This window comes from Odontesthes bonariensis, chromosome 1, assembly GCF_027942865.1.
Source record: "Odontesthes bonariensis isolate fOdoBon6 chromosome 1, fOdoBon6.hap1, whole genome shotgun sequence".
Lineage (NCBI taxonomy): Eukaryota > Metazoa > Chordata > Actinopteri > Atheriniformes > Atherinopsidae > Odontesthes > Odontesthes bonariensis.
The window spans coordinates 19,999,564-20,024,635 of record NC_134506.1 but is presented as its reverse complement, the minus strand read 5'-3'; the positions used below and the strand labels follow the sequence as shown (position 1 = coordinate 20,024,635).

Sequence of the window (25,072 nt, the reverse complement as noted above, 5' to 3'; positions counted from 1 at the left end):
AGCAGGGGAGCAGTGATGAAAATATCTACGGTGAGTGAAGGAGAAAAAAAATAATAAAAGAAGGAGAGGTATACAAGAAAGAGATAGGCTGGTCTTTCAAAATACATGTTTTTTCTGGGTCACTCTCGACTGACCTAAAGACGGTTATGAAAGATCTTTCTCTGACTTATTTAATTATTATCAAAGCTTGAGGAAAAGTGTGTTTTTCAAACTGCATGTCTGTTAATTCACTGGGGGCCTTCCCATCCTCCTCTACAAGTATCCTTTTTCCTGCTGCTTTCTCCAGTTTGATTTCAAAATATTTATTTCCTGACTGAAAAGACTCATTTTCCCAATACAAATATCCACCCTTACCTTAATTGATTGAAGTTATAACCTGGTTAGTTGGAACTGCCAATTTGTGCATTACACAGAATAATGCAAAGACGCCTACTCACAGCTAGTTTTTTTTCCTCCTAAAAATATCTTGCCATTACTACCTTATGCAACATATGAGTGCTTTTAATCTTTGAAGCTCAATGCAACATGTGCACCACATCAACGTTTTCAAGACACCCAAATAAATCAATTTTTTTCTTTTAATATCGACAAACGCGAAGCTCAACACTCTACTATAAAAGCAGAAGGTTTAACCTCTTAAATTCTTTATTTTTCAGGTTTTAGTGGTTGTTTTAGGTCTTTTTTTAAGCAAATCAGAATGATCCTTACTTGAAATCTTTACTTCACTGCAAACAATTGCAGTATGAAAGGTGATTTATCCTCGATGAGTGTATCCGAAGCTCTAAATCTGAAGTTGTATTGAGACAGTGATCACCTCAGTATCATACGATAAATGATTTGTTGCTTGACAACCTAACGGTTACATTTATGCCCATGAGTTACTGTATTATACAGAAGGAAAATGCATCGATTTAATTCTGAGCTGAGGATGAATCCACATTACACTAATGACAGACGGATCATAAAAGCGTTTGTGTTCAAGTCCGCGAGTAATGAACCAATTTTTTAATGAACCAAGAGTCTTTCCAGGAAAACAGTCTCTGCTGAGATCGTCTAAACTCCTACAAATGAATGGATCCATTGTTGATTGCATGAATGGGGAAATTAAGCAGTGTCAGACAGATGCTTCAGAGGGTAAGGAAGATGTTACCATGGTAACCGGTAACTTGTTACATAGTTATAACTAATAAGAGTACTAACATTTCTAGATTTTTGTTGTGAGGAACGTAACGCATACATTTTTTTTATTCAAGCAAAATTTTTTGACATAAAACAAACAATGAAAATCCCTTACAGCATTCCAAAGGCCAGTTCACGCTACGAGACTATAGCCGCATTCGCACTGTAGGAACCTTTGGCAGTTCCTATAACCTTTTAAGGAACGGGGCCATTTTCTCCCGCATTCGGACATACAGGAACTCGGGGCCATCTCCCTCAGTTCCTATAACCATTTTAGCTCCTTCTCCTCAGCTGGGTCTTTTCTATGTTCTATAGGAACACATCTGACGTAGGTGTTTGGTGGTTGGAAGCTACGCCCCATGTCATGTTGTCACGACTGAAATGTTTCCTCATACGACACGGACACAACCGGCGCGTGTTTAATAAGTTAAACTTACAGTTGTCTCCTTTGTCTGCGGCGCTTCATGAAACCAAGAAGTATCGCCTGCGCTCGATCCTGACTCTCTGTGAGCTCTTCCAGCCTCAATGTTAGACGCCCAATGTGATCGTCCATGATTAATATCACCATCATGCAGACCATGAACACGGTGGCCTCCCCGCTCTCCATATTAGCTTGTGGTGTTTTTTTCTTCCTTACTTTTCGCGGGTTTTGTTTTGTTTTGTTGTTGAATGTGGCGCTAAAGTAACACATCACTGACGCAGACGGTTGCGTCGCATCAGTCTCTATCAGGTCCCGACTCATGTGTGAATGCAGACTGAAAGAGTTCCGCTGGGGAAGGACAGTTATCAGAACGGAATTCGAGGAGGACTGTTTTTAGAACGGCGTTCTTGGAACTGCTCTGTCTGAAAGCGGCTTATAAGCCTGATTTTTCAGTCGCAGAGAAATGGCTTGGATCTGAAGCTGGATATCAAATCAATGGATATCAGTTGCTATGTGTGAAAGTTTGAAATAAATGATTTGAGAGGCTAGCAGGGACATCACAGCCTCCAACTTAATATTGAGCTTGTTTGAGTGTGAGTGGGAAAGCCTACTTATACTTTCACAGAAGTACTTTCTCTGCGTCACTCTCAGCCCCCACAGACCTCCAAAAAGCGAAAACTTATAGGATTTGGAGATGATGTTGGTAAAATGCCTCTTGGCTGAATGTTAGCTTGAGCTGAGAGGGACTGACAACAACCGATTTCAGAATAAAGATGACAAGGTACCAAAATCAATAAACAGTCAAGAAGCACAGGTGAAATGAACAGACAACAGCTGCACTGGACAGTCTTCATTATTCAACACTTAGTGTAGTTTCACTCCAACTGTTCCATAACAGAACAAAGCTAAAGAACCAACAACAGCACCAACACAACCAAGAGCAGCCCACAGCTCATGTTGCTCCACATATTTCTCAAAATTCCCCCTCAGTGACGGCAAAATGTTATAACATGTAGACGTGCATTTGCGAAGCACAACAAAGAGCCCACAGAAGCATGTTCAGACCCCGAGACATCAGCGAGCAGCTACTTCCAATTAGAGCGAAATAGAGTGTCAGGTGAAGGTCAGGAAGAGGAAAGAAAACAAACATACATCAACATAACATCCACAGACTATGGTCTGCATATGACACTCAGCAGAATTTGGTTAAATACTGGTGAAGCCACCCATACTTCCTATATTTTGACAGACTGAAGATGAAGAAGCTGTGGTGAGAAAGTGCTACTTTCTCCTTAAAAACCAGGTGAGCAGAACAAAATTAATCAGCCGAAGTTGCTTTTATTGTGTGTATAGCAGCATTATTGTAAACGGAGCGACTTATCTGCGTGACCGCTGTAACTGCTTCCAAGATCAATCGGACACAGTCTGGCCTTGAGTCTGGCGAAAAATCTTGAAGTTTATAAGCTCTAGCCACAGAATGTGCATGTCGTGTGAACGCTGTTCTGTCACATGAGCATGCTACAACTTTAAAAGTCCAAAACAGAAACACGTTTGTGTACTGTGAGCAACTAAATGATCGGACGATGCTAAAAAGCCTGTAGTCTGAACTTAACTTAAATTTTACATTCACAGGATTGGGACATGAAAGTTGGTATAAAAACATAATGCTTTCTTTCACAGCTCTTGAATGTGTGGAGACATAATCACAATAAGTGTAGATGAGAATTAATCCATCCATCCATTTTCTATCGAACTCAGGGTCACGGGGGGCAGGAGCCTATCCCAGCTGTCATTGGGCGAGAGGCAGGGTAGACCCTGGACAGGTCGCCAGTGGGAGGAACCCAGAGTACCCGAAGAGAACCCCACAACCAAGGGGGACTAACTACCATTATGGAAACAACATTTCAAATAAACCAAGTCCCTGGATATACCGGTAAACTATAACAAAATGGTCTTCAAAGTTTTTGTATCCTACAAAGCTGATGTGGCAGCCAACACGGTGTCTGTTTTCTAATCAACAAAGTCCATTATAGTTCATAACATTCTATCAGTCTGTGTGACCCCTTCTTAAAAAACATCAATACAATATTCATCCGTTCAACGATGCTCTGTGTCTTTTCATATTTATTACATTTATTGTGGGCATAACTACTGCAGAGCCTCAAGTGCAGGGAAGTCATAGCAACAAGAAGAATGGTGCAGAGAACAGCAAGGCTCAACATTCAGGAGACAAATCGCATTAAAGACATGGGTGAATATTACTCGGGGAGAAGAGCTACCATTATAAGGTAATGCTTTTAAGTGTTTGGGATGTGAAAATACTCTCCTAGTGCGGTAAAACTTTGTTTAGATTGACATCAACACTCAACAGTTTGCTTTGAGGTTATACTTTCCTTAAGCCACGGGAGTACAGAGGAGAAAGAAAATCCTCTAACCCTGTTGTGTGGCTGCACTGCGTAGGCAGGCAGGGTCTTTTACTCAGGCTCCCAATAATATTGGTTAATTGCTAGATTTCTCGAGCCTCTCTCAACTTGCATCACGAGTAGGCGTGGAAAAGTTTACAGTGGGGGTACATTGCTGCTGACAGAATACAGTGTTCTCGTTCTCCCTCTCTCTTAATTGTCATTCTCTGCTCACAGGCACATTTCTCCGGCAGATTCCCTTGAGAGAGGTTTCCCCAGAATCTACGTAAAAGGATTCCTTCCCACGCCATGGTCTAAGGAACATCTCATTTTCATCCACCCGCGCCTTGCTCATGCACACACACTCCCTCTCACCCTGGCACTGTGTCCTCATGTCTCCCTGTTCTCTCACTCGTGTTTTCAGTTTCTTTTTTTTCTTTTTTCTCTCTCTCTTCACTTTTTAACACCGCCCTCCCCATAACTTATAGATCCTACGTGGGAGGCAGCTCTCCCTCACACAGCAGGCGTGGGCCTGCAGTCTGACAAATGACATGCTGGGCCCACCAGCTTTGCGTGGGGGGAGAAAGCTTTAAGTTAAGAAGGAAGAATGGATTTGATTGGATGGTGAAACTCAGGGGCTGTATCTTGGCAAGCTGTATTGGATCGGGCTAAGGGAAGAATTGAGAAACAGAGGGAAGGCTGCAATACTGCTGTATGTCAAACCCACAGTATGCTTCAAGAAATGATGACCACTAACCAAACATTTCTAAAGTTTTTCAAGCTGTCAACTGTGACAATAAAAATTTATAGTGAAACATTAGTTTTGAGAGAGCATAAACATTTGTCTAGACAGTGTGTTGCTTTAAGCTGGAACTTGTGCTCTGGTCAGGCTGGTCTTTTTCAATAAATCACTTACGAGTGTTCCTTGGCTAACTGCTGGGCCAGAGAAACTGCTGTCGGATCTCGGTCTAACGCCAGGACCGTGGCTTCGGGAATAGTGTTCAGTATTGCTTTGGTATGACCACCACCTCCAAATGTCATGTCCAGGACCACCTACATGCGAGAAAGAAAAAAAACAACACATTCTTCTCACAGCAGGACGCCATATAAACAATTCATCATCACCATCACGATGTTAGTTCATCATTTAAGTGTTTCTTTCTCAGTTGGACGCTGTAAGGCCATTTGGACAGAGTTTTCTGTCTCTCTCATCTCAGGCAAACCTAAAGTGATATGAAAGCTTAACGTAGATATCCTCAATACATACATCTCGAACTGGTGTTGTGTCTGAACTTGAAAATTTCAGTTATAAAAGTATAAAACTTTTTTTTTTTTTTAATCAATTTAAAGGTTTAATAGATCAGGACACAAAAACATAATCATTGCCAAGGAGGAAAGACATCAGCAATGATCTTAGAGAAACAACTGTCGCTTCCCCTTCACTCTGGGAAGGGTTGTGAAACCATTTCCAAACTATTTAGTGTCCAGCACTCTACAGTAAGGAAGATTATTGACAAGTGGAAAACATTCAAGACAGTTGCTAATCTTCCCAGCAGGCAACAACCAACAACTCATACCAACTGTCAAGGGGTGATGATTTGGGGCCTTGCAGTCATTGCAATGGACCATGAACTCCTCTTGAAACCAAAGTATTCTCGGGTCAAATGTGAGGCCATCTGCTTGACTGCCTCACAGCTAAAAACTTGGCTGACATTGGACAGGACAATGATCCCAAGCAGACCAGAAACTCTACAAGGGGATGACTGAGAAAGAAAAGAATCAAGGTGTCGTAATGGCCCAGTCGAAGTCCAGACCTCAGCCTGACTAAAATGTTGAGGCGACCCGTAATCTGTGGCTGCAATAACCTAATGTTATAACCTAGTTAGGACGAAATGATCTTCATCATGTCCTGAAACCTTTGAATTAAAAGAGGGTATGATACAGCAAAGTTACACATATCATTACTGCAATACTCCTCTGATTAGACAGTTCCATCCAATATGGGAATCAAACAGTAAGGTTTAAAATCTTCTACGAGCTATTCTTATGGCATTTGTTTTAGTTCCGACCTTTACATTTTGAAAGCTCTGACGGATAAGAAATGATTGTGGTAACACAAAAAATAAACTCTACAGGAAAAACATGACAGGGCCAGCATTTGTTTAATCGTTCTTTAAATTGGTTATAATCTCTTGCAAGTTCTGGCAAATGTCAGTGATGACAGTGCTTTATTTCCACAAGGTTTCTGTTGGCCAACATAACCGTTATTACTCTCCTCTGCAGTAATCTGACACCGTAGCACAAATTAATTACAGCGGGTCTCAAATTCAAGGGATATTGTATAAACCTAGGTCAGAACTAAACATATTAATATTTCATAATCAATATTTTCAAGATCCGCTGTAGCTGATTTAATGAATGTTTCTTTATGGATAGGTAATGAACTAGCCACGTGGAACCCAACATTGCCGTTCACTTTGTTGGAGCTGTTTACTGAACTTTGGTTCACCTCTCCCGCTCTCGTCGGTGCAGTTTCCAGCTGCAAGAGGAAGCTCTGACCAGCAAAAAGGTTCGCATAAAAAAAAATCTTTAAAAGCGTTAATGCAACTTGTGTGCAACATTCATTTCAGCCTCAAACCTTCGGTTGCAACGTGAAACTTAGATTTTGATGAGAGCACTGATACACGTGTGCGTATTTGACTTGTTCTGTGCCCCCAAACTAAAGTGAACTCCCGACGTCAGACAGACTGATTCAGTGTAACTGAACCCAAACTAATGAAATTGCTGTTAGTTCATACACACCACCTTAATCCTCACACAATCAACTCTTTCATCCCACAGCTTCCTTGATGAAGTAGAGAGTCACAAGTCGTTTCCATGGGAATCTTTCCCATCTCTACCAACCCTTTTATCGATTCAATCCATGAGATTACCCGACCAAATAAGCATTTTATATATAGACACATTAGGTACAAAGCTGTTAGGTTATGCACATTCAAGTGTCTCGACCACATGGACTTACAAGACACCATCAGACAGATCCTAATAGTTTATGTCTCATCATTCAGCTGTAAATTCACGGTCTAAACCGTCTCGATTTGTGGAGGTGCAGCTGGGAACTGCCACAATAACACACTGAAGGAATTCAAATACACCAACTGCCAACAAAGTCTTTCGCTCTTTGTCTCATGCGCTCATGCTTCTCCAAAAGACACTCAACAAAAAGTGCAGGTTACTGATTAAAACAACATAAAGAAATACAACTAGTTAAGGCCCTCAGGGCCTGAAAAATACTGTGTTAAATGTAAGGCCACCGTGTATGAGGACCAAAACTACCACGATTCAAAGTAAATACAAAAATAAATAAATGTCTCTAAAATTGTCCCTAGGAGTGAGTGTGTGGTTGTTTGTCTCGTTTGTCTCTGTGTGGCCCTGTGATGGACTGGCGACCTGTCCAGGGTGTACCCCGCCCCTCTCGCCCGATGACCGCTGGGACAGGCTCCAGCCCCCCCGCGACCCGACCGACGAATTAAGCGGGTATAGAAAATGGATGGATGGATGGTTTCTAAAATAAAGCATAATGTAATAAAGTACAAATATACAAATCAAAAAGGGAAATAAATAAGGGTATTGACACAAAGTTGGATGTAAAAAAAAATTATTAAGCAGAACTATCTATTCATTTAACATTTTATGCATAAATTATTGCATAAATAAATGTTCTACTTTATTTTACAAGTTGCCGAAGTAATTTCTATAAACCTGCATTTATTTTTCATGATGCCGTTTCAGTCCTTCCAAATCACGAGATGTTGGAGAAGGGAAAAAATCCCTTTTGTCTCTTCATATATTCAATCTTGCCTGTGTATGTGAAACATAATGTTTAACAGATTTTTATTTTTATTTTTTTTAACTAAAATAAAAAACAACTAAACGGATCCGGTTCATTAATGCTTTCCATTGCAACCTATTTATTCTGATTCAGGTTGATTTTGACCCCGAACAAAGTTAGCTGTCCGCCATTCGTGAAATTGAAAACAAAAAGACAAGCCAACATGACCTGAAACCCTTTCCTGGTAAAGGAAGTGATCAGAGAGCTCTGTGTTTAGAAATTTGGAAACACTTACTTGCGCCTATTCTTGTGAGTCACTGTAAGTGTTTAAAGAGTTGAAAGCATTTAACTGTTGAACACAGTGTTTCAATCGAGTCGCATGAGTGAGGGAGAGGTAAAAATGAGCAACGCATGCCAACCATTCTGCAGCACTTTTTCTGTTGGGCAGGCAGCTGTCATCAGCTGCATCGAGGAATAACATGCAAGAAGCATCCTGTCAAGATATTATTTCTAGTTTGAAAAAAAAATAAAAATACTCTTAGCCCTTCAAATCACTGCTTAAACAAACTGAGACAAATTCACTTTTTCTTTTCTTTTTTTTTCCATGTATACACTGGCATTTATCAAAGTGTCCGCAAATGGCAGGTAACAGACGTAACATGAAACAAAAGGAAAAGCCAGTTATTCCCCACAAAAAAACATTAAACATGCCGATCGATAGGGACGTTGAAGGTGGGGTGTGTGCGTGCATGTGTGAGGGAAGAAGTGATCAATGGCGGTTCCCTCTCCTTTCCAGCGCACAGCAGCAGATGGGGAGGGGGTGTGGGCTAGTGGGATGAGTCACACGCATAATGAACTTGCCTGTTGTGCTATTCAATACAAAAAACCCCCAGAAAAAAAAAACGAAAACACAAACAGCAAAGTAGGCTGGCTTTTATCGAAACAGTCAACACAAGCAACCAGGAGACAAACTGGTTCTCTACTGGAGTGGGTGGCACTTGTCACAACAGTCTTTTGTTACATACCGAGGAAGCTGTGGCCTAAAGGACAGAGGTAAAGCTTATTCATCTAACCGGTGCAAAGGACAGACAGCTGATTCTTAATGTTTTAAGTCGTAAGACGTTGGACATATGAACACTGTTTATTCTCATTTGGATCACTGCTGCGTGGAGCACAAACACTATCCACCTTCATGAGGTTCACTCTTAGTTTCAGACACTTTAATCATGCAAAAGGCAAATAAATTCTGCTAAAAGAAACAATGAGAGCAAAATTGGAAGTTTACAAGGTTAGTTAAGCCTTCCCCCCATCATCCTTAAGGAGAAAAAGCTTCTCCAAAACACCTGAATGCTGTTGTGAAAATCCTCCTGTTTATAGACAAACCAACTTCTTGAAAAGATTTGGTGATAATGGGTTTGGCATTTGCAATGATGGCTGACACCAAACTTGGGAATGAGTCATTCACATTGATATTTCATACGGAGCGGTGTCAGGGAGGCCCTCACCTCGACCACGTCCCTGCAGAGAGAGATTCAGACTGGGATTAAGCCAGAAGACAACGCGAGGTGTCTGGGACTTTAAATGCAGAGATGACACCAAAAACAAAAGTAATTGCTCCTGTCTGGGTTTTGTACTCTGTGTAAGGTGTGCAATATCTGCCTTTCCCAGCAGAGGGAACAGGAGAGTTAGGAGTGGTCCGAGTGGTGCAGTCCAACAGTGAGGCTGCAAGGTGCAATAATGCCGGACACTTAAGCAGTCACCACATGCTAAATAAGAGCTTTGTATCCCAAAGGGGAAAAGATAAACACATTAATGACTCTCATTTGGTCTGTTAAGTCCAAAATGTCTCCAGAGAGATTTCACAAACTTGTAATGTGGAAAAAAGTTTTTTTTACACCAATAAGATTTGCACATAAAACATAGCTCATGGTATGGTATATCATACCATGAGCATGTGGAAAACGAGGGGCCTCATCTCAAGCACTCTTATGGTTGAATTCATTAGGAAAAGGGGAGCAGGAACCTGAGAGAAGCCTGAGTACTCACCTAAATCCTACTTGTGACTCCCCAGCCCAGGTCAGTTACAGTGGGGGATCTAAAATGTCATTGAGGGGAGTTTTTACAGATCTTGTTACACTAACACACAGACCATTAGGGAGACAGATACACAGGTACGGGATCGCTTTTCTTGTCGCGTCCGTTGCCATGGCAAGAGTGGAGGTAACCGGTTTGCATTTCTTTCTCTGTCACACAAAGTTCATGGCAAGATACAAGTGTCAAGAAATGTTGCAGCTTTGCAGCATGAGAGCATGTTATGAGTAGATACATGTGGAAGTCTGGATTATGGGGGAGATCTTGGTTTAACTGACTGCAGAGAGTGGTGCACCTGACTCGAGACATAAATCTCACACTTGTAACTGTTGCTAAGTTCCAACTACATCAAGATGATCTTATATAGCAAATTGCTTTTTAATGCCGTCACCATGGCATTAAAGCCGTTTCTACAGCTCGCAAACGTGTTTTGATTTCAGTTTAACTTTTAGATGGGTGTAGCACAGCTTCTCTTCTCTATACTTTATTTAAACTAATGTAATTGCTATGTACACAGGTATAGCAGGTAGGAGGCGGGAATGCACTAAACAGATGGCCAGTGAGAGCAGACAAACTTGAAAGGCATGAAAGCTTCCCTCAATTATCCTGTCAAGAGATAATGTTGATGGCGATCAGTCAAGTTTCAGAGGCATGCAGTCTTCTGCCTCTTCTGCCTAAGTTGTAAGTGTACAACACTTCCAAGTCAGTAAGAGAGAGTGTGTGAAAGAGTGACACAGGGGCATAAAAACATTGACGAAACTCTTAACCAGGAGGCTCCTTCCAAATACATCTCTGGATGTTAAACTAATCTCTCTTTTGTCAAAGGAATGCTGCAGAGTTACAACAAATACTTTCATTCCTCATCCATCCAGCACTGTTTGCACTCGTTTGGCATGAGTTTAAATAAAAGTACTCGACGAGGTATTTCAGCTGGTCAAGACATGACATGTCTCTCGTCTCTGGTAAAAACAGCATTGCTTCATTTTCCGACAAAAACACCCGTCTGAGGTTTGTGGGTCATTTCCAGAATGAAGAATGAACTGATCCTGAGGCACTAACAAGCGATGAAAAAGGACCAGTCTTTTTTCAGTGTCTGCCAGTGCATATGCAAGAAACTTAGAAGTACTTCATTTCTTTCTTTTTTTTTTTTAAGTGTCCCCTGGTGTTAGAAGGCTAGGAGTACCCAAATCAGAGACAGAAATTAATCATGGGAATTCTTGTGAGGGAAAAAGTAGCCTTCTGTTACAGAACTGTGTTGGAGCTCACGCGCGGATATTAAGAGATGATGTTATTCCAGTGGCATGAACTGAAGTACTTATCCTAGCAGATGAATTCACCACTGGAAAGTTTTTGTCAAGAATAGAAAGGTCAAAATTGCATAATGATACTGTAAACACTCCAACTATAGCAGAAGACTCTCGTGGTTCAACACATTCCACCTGTACGTACTGAGGGTGTTTCAGTGAGGGGGAACTAACATGTCACAGTATGCAACTCTTTTGTTCACGTTTAATAACTACAAATATAACTGTGAGAAGGCATCGAGAAATCAAGTGTATGCTGTGAGTTTCATGTTTGCTTTATGTGCAAGGATGGCAAGCTCTGCTCTCATCTGTCTGTCGACTAGCCTTTCAGTCCACCTGTGGGGTCATGTGTTTGGACCACAGTAAAATGTCACCGACAATAATCAAGGGATTACTATATTGAAATTAAATTTCGGCCAATATTCATGGTCTTCAAAGGATCAAATCTTAATCCGGTGGACGTTATTAGCTATAGTTGTAGATTAAATGCATTTAATGAGGTACATTCATTAAATAAACCAAAAATATGAAGAAGAAAAAAAAAAAAAAAAAAAAAAAAAAAAAAGGCATTTGCAGCCATCCTGGTCATCCTTCAAGAACGATGCTTTCATGGTTTAATTTTTGATTCCGTCATGTGGATACACTCATAACATCCTAAAAATGATACCGACATCATTTGTAAGGAAGGAACAGAAAGTTTGAATCTTAAATCAAGCATCTCCCCCCGGAGGAAAATGTGACTGGGAAGAAGAGCAGATGACGAACTAAACCAAAAGTGTATGTGTATCATTTATTCCATACCCACAAGAATACATTGCATATGCTGCAAAAATGGGACTGTGGGACTTTCAGTGTAAGTCATGTGAAAGAAGGGAGTAATTCCAGAAAAAATGAACTTTTGTGAGTAACAGCTGAAAAAACTATAAACTGCTGCTAAATGTCGGACCTTCTACACTAATTCACCTCACAAAGTCACGAAATCTTGGCTCAGGATTCTTGTCTTCTTTTTAGCCAATGAATTATCATTCTTCTGAAGACAGTCCTTGTTTGGATTGGCTGCGACGTGATATAGGCTACCGGTCTACAGGGTAACACAAGGCTGAGGAGATACTGGAAAACTATTTAAACAATTTCAGGAAGCTGGCTAGTCTGTTTGTCATGGTGTCTCCCCACACCTTATATAGCAAATTTCAGGCACAATTCGGGATGTTATGAAACACATAGGCCTGGTTAAGTGCTTTTATGTCTCCACTTATGTCATCTTGCTTTACGATCCAGAAATATTCATTTGGTTCACATAGCCGTCGCCTTACAGCAGCTCATTAAAAGCATTTGTGAAGAGACAAGTAAATCAGTCAAATCTGTGACCTGTGTAAAAATGTAGCCAACATAAACATCAGTAAATAATCTCCTTTCAAACTGTGAAACTAAACTGCTTTATTACAATTCATGCAAGCCAACATCTCTAAATTAGAGGATAAACAAGGCAATATACACCACAGATGTCATCATACACAAAAAATACTCTAATGTACAGACATAAGGATGCAGAGGCAAGGAATGAAGACATGTCCTGCTCTGGGTTTACTTTTAACTTCAAAACACCTCTAACAGTATTAAGAGACTGAATAAATACTGAACCTGGGGTGGGGGGCTGATGAGGAAGAGGAGAACAACACTAAGCTGCAAATCTTGAAGAGGAATCACACAGGACAGTGGCAGCCTCTAGGTCAACAAGACCTTTTAATTTCAGAGTTTCGAAAATCAGTTTGTTTAGACAAATGGAGGCAAACCTTTAGTGAGACAAGAAGAAAAAATCCCCTTTACAAAATTATAATAAGAGCTTCCCCAAATATATAAAAAAAAAATTGAAGGCAGAGAAACTTAATGGCAGCAAATGATACTTGGAAAAATATATTAATGTCTCATTTCTTTTTTTTTTTTTAAATGCATCTTTAAAAGGTAATAGCACTAGTTCTAATGGGAGGAAACCAACTTCCTAACTTCCTTAGTAAGTTGGAAATTAAAACTACTGTTATGTCACAAAACATGCCTGCAACAACCTATTGTGAAAGTGCTAACATATATATAACAGTTTATCTATATCTTATGAGATATAGTTTCCATTTTTGCTTTTTTTTGGGGGGGCGGGTTTATTTCCCAATAAGTGCCCGTAAAAGGCCTTGATAATAACAGAATAATACAGTCATCATTTGTGGAAAAAGTTCCAGAGTATCAATAGAAGCTTATTCTTTTACTACTGGTTGATTATCATAGCATTTTGTACATAAGCATGCTATGACCGCTGTCCAGGGTGCTGATCCTTTGACCGTCAGGGTTATGGGAGCATTTGGAAAAAATTCAACATTGTCCCCTTAGTTAGGTAAGCTGACAGCAAATAATGATTAACTGACGGTGTGAATGTATAATTGTGAATGTATTATTTGCCTATGACCATGACTACAGATTATCTACTGTGAGTCATCTTTAGACATATCAACCAACAATGTGACATTTAAATACATTTGTGTTTTACAATCAGTGTGCAAAAGACCAAAGAACCTGAAGGTGTCACCACCCAAAATGTTGGTAGCACAACAGAAGAGTCCGGCATTATTGCACCTTGCAGCCTCAAGTCTGAAACGAGACCTATTTGTCATCTCATTTACATTTAGGGTCACCATCCCCTTGACAAACGGCTACCTATTTTAGATGCGGTCTTTTTTAGGTTAATGTTTTAAAAGAAAGTATTTCTAAAGCTTCGTGTACAGTTATCCATTAATTATGAAGCTTCTCGTAATGCTGCAATACTATCTCTCCGTAACTCTACACACTTCAAATGAAATACCATTTCATCCTCCACCTACCTTCTGTCTAATTCTTCATTAAGTCATTTACTTTCCTCACCAGCCCTTAAAGATAATCTATGGCAGCTCTGTCTTTGTTCTGTGGATACATTTGTTATGGTTTTCAATAAAATTATTACTGTAAAGAGGAAAACCCCAGTCCCTGTCCTCCTCTACATTGAAAAGGTTCATAAAACCCATGTCAAGTATCCACCCACTTCAAAGAGTCCTAAGACTGGCTCTTACACCACAGCGGTGCTGAGGAGGTCCCTGGAGAAACAGGGATGGCAGACACTTGTATCATCACTGAAACTATGAGTCGATAACTCAATAATAACTTACTGTTTTATGGGCAGCTTTTGTTCTCAAGAAGCAATCCGAGAGCAACTGAATGGAAATAAAGATCTGAAAAAAAACGAGTCAATCTTCAATCTGTTTTGATCAAGTCTAAGACTTTATTTTAGCCATATTTTAAACACAGCTTAGAATACATTTTGTAACTTTGAGGTATTTTACAGCATTAGGAAATGTGTTTATGTGTATTTTAATCAAGTCTGGGGCCACAGCATGGCCATCATAGAGGCGGAGGATTGTCATCTGCATTCTGGGGTTGTCACATTAGCAAGGAATAATCTGTGAGACTATAAGATAGCAACAGCATCTCTAATCTAACTTGCATATCCTAAACCTTTGCAAAAATAAGTAAAGCAATGTGTAGGTCTGATTTAGTGGTGGTAACTGTGAAAAAACTGATTGGACAGTGAAAAAAAATGGAAAGGGAGGGACCTCTACTGCGTACATGAGTCATCACTCTCCACTCCCAGCCCCTAGTCCAAGTGTCTGTCTCTCTCTCTTTTTTTTTGTTTATTTTTTTGCAGGATGGAGATTTACTGAGCTGTTTGTCCTCTAATGTGAAATGTTCCTTTTTGCATAAAACTAAATGCAGACCTTATCAGGCAGATAAACTGTAGATACATAACAATAAAGGTATGTTGATTTTTAAAATGACTTTACAGACAAAGTTTTTTTCAATGTTAATATACGTTTTGTGTTTGTACGTTACATAAGCATTTATTTCCAACTTGTTCTTAGTTATAATAATTTAATACCTAGAAATTTATTTAAATAAATACGACTACATTCGTCACAAAAACAATTGTGCCACTCAGCTGTGGGGCTCCAGGATTTTGCAACTATAAAGACTATACAAAGACTATAGCCTTTCCTCTGCCTGTGGGAGACTGTGCTCATCAAATTAATGTTGCCGAAAGACTTGCAGGTTAGTTTGAAGAACAAAACAGGCAAAACAGTCTTGTTGTGTGAACACCTCATCATTAATTTGATTACTCTTGTAACGTCACAGTTGTCACAAGGGATCTGTAGTATAAATATCAAATTACACTTAATAACACTTAATAATGACACAGCTATGACAAAGCAAAAACAAGTTTTTGGAATGTTGGATAATTTAGTTAAGGTAGAAGTAGTAATACTAGATGTAAAAACATCTGCATTGTTGCAAGTGCCCAAAGGCACAGCTGCATTCATCATTCTCATATGGAAAAAGTTGCAAACTACCAATAGCCTGAGTTCCTTTGTGAAGATAGCCTGGCTGACGCGTCTACAATCGCGATGAGATGGTGGTCTGGGAACTAGGTGTGCATTTTCTCGTATTTGAGGCGTGGTTTACGAATGCCTAGAGCCGTTTATTGGGTGCTACGAATGTCTATCAAATGGCGTCTGGTTCTTCCCATGCTGCTTTGCGCACGATTCATAGCCAATTGTATCACTTATACCAGATGACGACAGAAATTCGACGAGGAAGAAGAAGAAAAAAAAAAATAAAATAAAAGTAAACTTGCACTCTAAGCTACTTAAAACACTTTCTAAGGCTGCATCGAATGGTAACGTTGTGTCCGCTGCCATGTTGGATTAACACTCTACAAGCTTCGGTGTAGCGCATAGACGTTGTCATCGTCTTGCTGCCCCCCCCCCCGTTCTGTGATTGGTTCCCAAACTCTGGCAAAAATAAGGGCGGTGGTTTCCAGGCTGACTTTGCAGTGAGAATGAAATTGCGCGCAAAGCAGCATGGGAATTCCCAGGCTATTGTGAAGATGGAACATTACAGAAATCAGGCCTTTATGGTCCTGAGTGACCAGGCAGAAGCCGCTCCTCTCAAAAAAAACACACATGACAACTCACTGGGAATTTGTCAAATGGCAATGGCATCTGAACTGAACTAGTTGGCCATAATTTCGAACACAGACTGAACTATTTGACCACAATTCTCAGCAACGCTCAGAATGAAAACCAGGCACTAAGGATTACCTCATTAATATCATCCCTACAGTCAAACATGGTGGTGGCAACATCATTCTCAGGGGATGTGTTTTTTTCTGTGGCAGAGAATGGGAGACTGTTTAAGATGGGGCAAAGATTGATGCCGAAAAATACAAAAGAATCTCCAATGAAAACTTTTTTAAAGAGTGCCAAGAATGTCGAGCTGGGACAAAAGTTTACATTTCAATATGACAACGAGCCATCTATACTGCAAAAAAAAGCACAAGAGTGTGTTTGGGAACGCTATTTAAGTCCTGTAGTAACCATGCAGGAGTGCAGACCTCAGTCCAGTATATCATCTCTGGTGAGGCCTGGAAATCGATTTGCGTTGACAAAAATGGCAGCAAATTCCAACAAAAAGCGTTCCTGTCAAAGGCACTTTAAAGGAGACATAAAGTACTTTTTCCACGAGTTGACACAATTTTTGGAGGGCTTAATTAAATGCGACATGTTTTTGTAAAAATACCACAGAGATACAGTACACTAGCACCCTTCTTAATCAAGTCTTTACAACTCTGTTTACAGCAGCTTGCTGTAACGGGATGAGTCAACTCACTCTTCTCTTCTGCAGGGTGTGACTATTTTTTTTCTTTAACATTGGTGATAGAGCTTTGCTCTTCCATGAAAACATACATTTGGGAACTTAGTACACTCAATAACCTTTGAGGTATGTAATCATTATATGAGAGGGCAAACAGTAACCAGCCTGAAAGTTCAAACTAGCACACACAACAAAGCTCAGACTACCCCACACCAAACAGGGAAACGTAAGTATGACGTAAGCACGCCTGTCACATTTCTACAAATCTGGTTGTTTATTACCGTCATAAAATCTGTCAACTCTGGACATGAGTTAATTAGAGATGGTTGCCATCTTGACCACTATGTCAGTATTTGTTACACAATAGTTCTTTTTATCATCAAACAATGCAGAGATTGCATCAATGTAGGAATGCTCCACTATGGTTGTAATCTGATGGTACTAGTTTTATCTGCACAGCTAACAGCCACTGTTAGTCACAAAGCAAGTATTCTTTAATGAGACATCAATACATACAGTAAAGAAGATTCAAAGTCACCAGAACTTTATGCTTTCACTGGAACAACAGATCAACTTTATTTGAGGACATCATTGTTGAGAGCAATTTTTATATTCAATACTAAAAAGGGTTTCCAACTTGGAATCGTTATGAAGACAAATTTAAGTTGCTTTTTTTCTCTAAATAGCCGAGTGTATAGAAGTAGGTCAAATTTTTACGAAATTTTATTTAACGGAGAAATAGGCAAACTTAGTAATCCGCTGGGTGTCACAAGTGAGCAGCAGCCTCTCAGCCTAAAACAAACCGAGTTTAAACTAACAGCAAAACCTAACCAACTTTTAGAAGCTGGTTGCAGCTTTGCCACTGATCTGTCTTAGGTCTTATCTCACCGGACGTATGAATATCTAGCTTAATAACTCACATACATACGCAGCCAGCCTAGCATCCACAACATAAAGCCAAGAGACTCGTAGTACAACACACACATAGAGTGTGACTTCTTTCTTTTGTAAGAACGCAGAAGTATTGTATATTTGCACTTTAGGCAGTAAACCTTTTTTGTGGGAGAGTCATAACAAAAATGTATTTATTTCAAACACGGTAATCTTATACAGTTTAAAATACATCTCGAGGGGATCTTCGAGAAGACTATTATATTCCCACACAACATAATCGGATTTCTGGCTTTATTGTCTTCAGGACAATACAAATGACAATACCTAAGATTTTCTTTAAAAATACATCATGCACTGTTAATTTCTAAGTAAAACCATACACTATTTGAGTCTTGATATGCTTTCCCCAGAGATGGATGCACACTGTTTAATTTCACTGTCAGTCTCAATTACTCTGTCATCAACTATTCAGAAAAGTAGACTTTCATTTGCTGCCTGATTGGGTCAAATGCTTTCATAAATTTGCTCGTAATGTGTAACACAATGGGCCTCGTGCAACAACCGTTCGTACGCACAGATATGTTCTTAAATCGTGCATACGAGTGATTTAAGAGAATTTGCGCATTCAACAATCTTTTCGTATTTTACATTTTCTTTCAGGTACGAACAGAATTTACGAGTGATCCAGACCTGTTGTAGGAGTTTAGTAAAATAGTCCGCTGTTGTTCCAATCAAGTTTGCTTGACTAATGGATTGTATATTTAATTACTTTGAAGCAAACATAAATAAATATATACATTATACCCCATAACAATGCTGACATTATTCTGTTTGACTTAAATTATGCACTAATTGAAGGTTAATTTAACAAGGTCAAAGGGAAGTTTAACCAGCGGCTGACTTTCTAATTTTGGATGCCTTAGCGCGTCAGGCTATTGAAAGAGAGCGTGTAGATATCTTGCGGAGACAAACAAATGGCTGACATCGTGATTAAGATTGCCAAGGATTGTGCTGCTGCAAATATGCAGCTTGGTAGAACCACAACTCCAGAGAGAAACACGCCGATCAAACTCAATTCCACCACACGTCCAGGTCCTCACCATCCTTGGATTTTTGGACACTGGAATCTTTCAGAGGGAGATTGGAGACAGATCGGGGGTGTCCCAGTCCTCTGTGAGTCGTGCTCCCCTTGGTCATCAAAGCTCTCATCAGTTTATCACCCATGGTACATCAAATTCCCATACACCGCTGTCCAACAAGTACAAATTAAGAGGGACTTTCATGCCATGGCTGGAATGCCAAACATAATCGGAGCACTAGACTACACACATATATGCCTAAAAGCACTGAGCTGAAGGCCAGGTGGGTGTGTCTCGATACAGCTGGGGGCAAACTGCTCTATAGGCCACAGAAGACATGCCATATTTGCACAATATTGCCATGAATAAGGGTCTCCTACTACCTGAACCAGCTCAGGCAGACCAGAAGGTGTGGTGCCAGAAGACCCCCCTCATGGACCACCCCATCAAAGAGCCATCATGATGAGGCAACAACTGATTGCACGGCTTTAGTTGCAGTCATCGATCGCCTGCCCATGGCGAGACGTTGTTTTTTAAAGCCATTTTCATATCAAACCATTTCTTTTTTATTTCGGTCACATTACGAACTACAGGTGACACGGAATTAACAGCACTCATAATTGCTTCCCATTTCTTCGCTTCAGCAGGTTCTGTAATTCCACTGCTGACACTGCTAAAATGACAGATTTTCCTTTTTGGATCTCTGAAAGCAGAACTTCAATCTCAGAGCCCGTAAAGTTGTTCTTTTTGCGCCTTGATGCCATTCTCACGACTCAACACTAAACACTTCCCGGCACAGGAGAGAGGAAGCACAGCCTTATATGGTATTATTTTGGGCGTGGAGTATGCAAATCTACTATCCTCGTGCACGTTCACTTAAATATGCACGGGTGGCATTCATCATTTACGCAGGTCGTTTACACACCTTTTCCGAAGTTAGGAGCGTTTCTTGAATCTGACGTGGCGTGTTCGTATGAGACCTTCGTACGAAAAAAGTAAGAGAAATTTAGAATAAAAATATGAAAATGTTCTTGCATGAGGCCCAATCAATGGAAGCTTCAACAGAAACAACAGAACGGTCTGTCAGGCGTTATATAACTCTGGTTCTGTCGCAAATCTGAGCAGGTTGGTGTTTCAACGAGTATTACTTCTCATTTGTGCTTAGAAGCATTAATGAAATTAATGACAAATTAGCATTTTTAGTCTTATGGCTCAAGGGTAGTAGGAGTTGAAGTTTAGATAAAAAAAAATTTTTTACCGGTAATACATAAGCAGACAAACCTGACAAATATATCATAAAAAAGTTCAACTATTACTACCACTATGAAAACTGCTTCAAAAAAGGTTGAGAAAAGATCACCCACACAAATGTTTAGAGAAAGAAAAGAAATCACTGTTGAGTGTGGGAAGGAGAGAAAATGCAATCCCTCGTCTTAACTATTGAAGGAAATGCTATATATGGCTACCCCTCCCTTCCACAACCTGCTGCCCTGTGCGTCACACTACCTATAGCTGTGACACTGAGTGTAAACACTGGCAGAACTACTGCTGCTATCTTTTTTTTTTTTTTTTTTTTTAAATGGAAGGCCACCCAAATTGAAAATGTATCCTTCTGGTCTCCAATGTGACATTCTGCAAATGAGAAATGTTTAAAATACAGAATACAGACTCCTACCTTCCACCAGTTAGTAAATGCCATATACTATGACATGAATGACTACTTCTTTGTTTTAACAGGAAACACAAAATAAGGTCAAAATGATGCCCTGGATCCATTCAACATGGCTATGTGCTTCAGTGGTGCATGCTCTGAAAGATTTCTCTTAAGCGTGACACTGCTGTCGATAAAGTGTGCCGAGGAAACAATGATAACTATATAAAAGCCCAAGAGAAAACACGAGCCAATCTGAAAAGAGGAGGTAGAATCATCTAACTATATTCACAAAATGTAAAGAGGCATCAGGAAAGATGGCTCTCTCTCCTGAAGGTGAATTTCATGCCACTAAAGAAAGACAAAAGAAGAACAGGGCCAAGTCCATTAGGGAGGCAAAGAAGAATCAAGCTAAATGAGGGCTACATGGTAGAAGGCTTGGTAATAGGAAAAAGACATCTAGAGGCATTTAAAATGATGCTACCAGTAGTTTAAAGACTGGGTTGACAATATATGTAATGAAAAGAACTAGGCAATGGGGTGGGGGCTGTGGAGGAGGCTTGAAGTAGAGGGTGGGCTTGAAGGGAAGCTTTGGAGGGAACCTTCGTAGAGCTCTACAAAAAATAAAAATAAAAATAAAAATGCCATAGGCCTTTCTATGACTTGTACTACTGTCAGTAAACAAATTTCTATGTATGATACCCAGTCAAAAAGAGCTAGTGGTGCTGTAAAAGCCTAATGATTATTTGCATTTCATTGTCGTTAAGCTGAAAAAGGAAATGGATGCACTCTAAGTAAACCAGTGTCTCTTCAATTCTGTGTATGTGTGTGTTTGTGTGTGTGTGTTACATAATGATTGCTCATTAATTTTCTTTAACCCAGTTTATCCTTTTCACGGTCGTGGTGGAAGGTGGTGGTGGTGGGAGCCTCATTCTAGCTACCACAGAGCGAGACATGTGGCATTCTCCAGTCTCCAGTCCACCATAGATACAAACAAGGACGGACAGTGGGAGGAAACTGGAGTACCTCGAGAGAATCCACACATGTGCTGGGAGAACACGCAAACTCCACACAGAAAGGCGCCAGCCGAGTTTCAAACCGGGAATCTTCTTACTGTGAGGCAACTGTGCTAAACACCCTTCCATATTAGCCCTTCCATATTGATTGCCTGTCTGTAAATGGGAGCCATTCAGATAGCATTAGCTCATTAATCAGGAAGAACTGTAGCAAGGTGTTACCTCAGTATCAGACCTGATTGCAATGTCAGCATTTTTTCTGTTTGAGAGGGAGGATTAATATGCCCTGACCTGTAAGCAGTGTTTGACATATCTATATCAATGTTCTGGTGGACTAAACACATTTGTTAAAAACACTTAGTGCCCATTTTTAGTGACCGGGCTCAATGACAAGAAGATGACATCCTTATTCACTCATTTAACCAGTCAATAATAGCATTAATGTTTATTAAATCTACTTAATCTGTTTCCTACATAATCTGTATTGTAATTTTGTCCAATCTTAATGGTAGAAATGGACAAACTTTTTATGTTTCGTTTTCAATCCCAAACATCATGTCTAGAGGGTATGACGGTTTGCTTGAAAGGGTTTCCACTCTGCATGAAGCTGCTGGATCAGAGGGTGCTACAGTGAATTCATAGTTATAGTGGGTGTTCATCAGCAAAAGGCGAATATGTGTTGATCCAAAGCACAACTGGCCTTTTAAGCATCATTTTAAACAAGAGGATAAGCCAAGCCATAGGACTTGGCATCTGTCCTCTGCTCCGCTTCAAAGTACGAGATGGGGGGTGATTCTGCCACCGGTTGTGCTCATGAAGAACCAAACTGACACTGAAGAAATTAATAAAAGATAATTAAATTATCTTCAGTTTGATTACCTTCAGCACTTTCAGGCTGAAATATCTACTTAAGTGGATTTTACAACTGGTAAGGTTACACCAATCATTTCCCCCTCTGTCTGGACTATCAGGTGTCAGCTAAAGTGTAGAATTACCCCATTTACTTTACAGCGCCACACCGTCTATATGTCTTGATGATTTTTTTACACAACTTCATAGTCTAAAAATTAACCTTTTTTTCCCCCCCAATATAAGCAAGAATCAAATTAGAAAAAGTTCATAAAATTTGTGAACACATTACAGTGTATCATTACAATTACACTTTAATTGTGACAGCAGACAGTAATAATAGCTGGACTAAATAATAATGATCTTGACCATATTTATACCAAAACCTACTGAATATGTAGTTGGACCTCACACACACCGAATGAAGATGTGTTGCAAGAATGAGTCATCTCAATCCAGCTGTCCACAGGGCATGTATCTGATTAGCATATCCACACTCACACACCAGGCACAAATGTAAATGTTCCAATAAACTTGCTGCAGCTGTATCAGTTCAACATCAATGATGTGTTCCAGTTTAGTTTTAACCAAGTTTTGTGATATTAGATGCATGTCAGATATTGAGTCATTGCATTTAAATAATTATTATCATATCAGTAATATATAACTCTCAGGAACTGACGTTGTAGCAGCACAATCTTCCCCAGTTTACCTCTATGTCATACACTGCCGTTCGATGTACACATCAGTTGTAGAGTCTATCTCTCTCACACACATACACACGCACGCACACGCACGCACACACACACACACATACACAGCCGCTTTTTCTTCTTTTTCTCTCATAGACACATAAACACAGTGGATGTTGTGATGAGCAGTTCAACCAAACAACAATTAGGCACAACCTTTGGGAATATGCTCACTTTAGATTGTATAAAAAAAAATTGTTTTTACCCCAAAAAGAAAAAAAGGAAAAAAAAGGTACAGCTTTGGACCTAATGTGGACAGATGAGGAACTGTATTTTTGGAGGTGAGGAGGGATGTTTAGTTAAGCTGAGCTATGAGCAATAACATTTGCTCCGGTTGGCTTAAGACAACATTCTTTATTTGTTCCTCTTGTTGTTTAAGTGAACCTGAAGCTGACGAGTGTGCAAGACGAAAGGGCCAAAACAATTCAACAGGGCGGTGTGGTGAGGCGCCCACAAAAAGGTTGTCTGCTCAGCAAGCCTGAACGATTTGGTGCTCTGTACACCAAGGCACCCCATTTGGCTAATGAAGTCCCAGACTGTCTTCACACCACACCCCCACCCACCGCTCCACTATGAAATGTTCTACTCATGAAAGTAATGAGACAGGGAGGTAGAAAGACTCTTCTGGCCACTGATAACCTCAGACTAAACTTGCAACCTTACGAGACAAGGGCCTAATATCTGGCCGTCAATCAACCCCAGCATCCCTGGCTGGAGTGTTTAATTACAAAGATCAATTATTTACCAGCATCCTCTTTCACTACTCAGCACTCCCAAAAAAGGAGTGTAAAGAAATAAAAAAAAAAGAAAAGGAAAAACACTGACAAGATCTGGGAGAAACTGCGGTGGCAAAAGTTTTGTGCAGAGAAAATCGGTTTCAGATTATACACATGCTCTTTAATCCGTGCACTGGGCATAACAGATGAAAAAAGAAAAGGAAAAGAAAAAAGGCAAAGCAAAACTTCTCAAGGTTTTGTCCAATTAAACAAGCCACGAATATCCGTGTTTAAGTATGTGGGCCTTTCTGCAATTAGACCGCATGAAGAACTGAAGCCATTGAATGAGAGTTTATCATCAGGGATATCAACAAGATGCTAATTTGACAGACAATGAAAAAATATATAAATATGTAAAAGAAAAAAACTCAAGACACTGCCTAATATTTAAAAAGACTGAAAAGTAATCAAATGTCATTGCTCAGCCAAACAATACTGGACACATGATGATGCACGGTTATTTGAGACAACATGCAAAAACGGCATCTTCGGAATGCGACCACTCCGACTTCGTGCACTTAATATTTACTCTTAACCCATTGCCTGCATGGCTGAAACGGCAACTTCAGGCTCTTAACTAATTTGAAGAGACTAGATCATGTTTCTCCTCTGCTTGTGTTTACAAAAGCCCTTCACCATGCTGATACTGGGAAATGTACGTCAGGAAACCCATATAAAGACAAAAAGAGAAGCTTCCATCTCAAAGAGTGTACATTCCCAATGCTACAGTCTAACAATAACCAATGCATATATAACAAGTGCTAAAAATTCATCTTTGCCTGATGAAAGTTTTTAAGGTCTTGCATAAATGTATATAGTCCTCTCACAACAGTGGACTTAGGCTGCGTCTCAAATTGCTCTCTTCCACATGCTTCTTTAAGTGCATACGTGTGTTCACACTGACACCAACCATGTGTGGTGCACTATGAGTGATCAAAGGGTGAACTCATAATGCTCAAATGTGCAACACGGCACGTTTCACAGTTTACATTTTTTTCCAGACTGTTTAGCAGGAGGGGAGGAGTACCGACCGATTTTCAGCCAGTAGGAGGAGCACAAGTCATCGGTTCTGATGGCGTTGAAAATGATAGCCAACTAA

General features: G+C 40.0%; 1 protein-coding gene across 2 annotated transcripts in view; it reads right to left on the bottom strand.

Moving 5' to 3' along the window:
* The window catches only part of mettl15 (methyltransferase 15, mitochondrial 12S rRNA N4-cytidine), a 55,667-nt gene that overhangs the window by 19,894 nt on the left and 10,701 nt on the right, over positions 1 to 25,072 (bottom strand). For both annotated transcript variants that reach the window (XM_075455380.1, XM_075455459.1), the window contains one exon: positions 4,919 to 5,055. In XM_075455380.1, the coding sequence (XP_075311495.1) occupies positions 4,919 to 5,055 (137 nt within the window). The remainder of the gene's footprint in view (positions 1 to 4,918; positions 5,056 to 25,072) is intronic.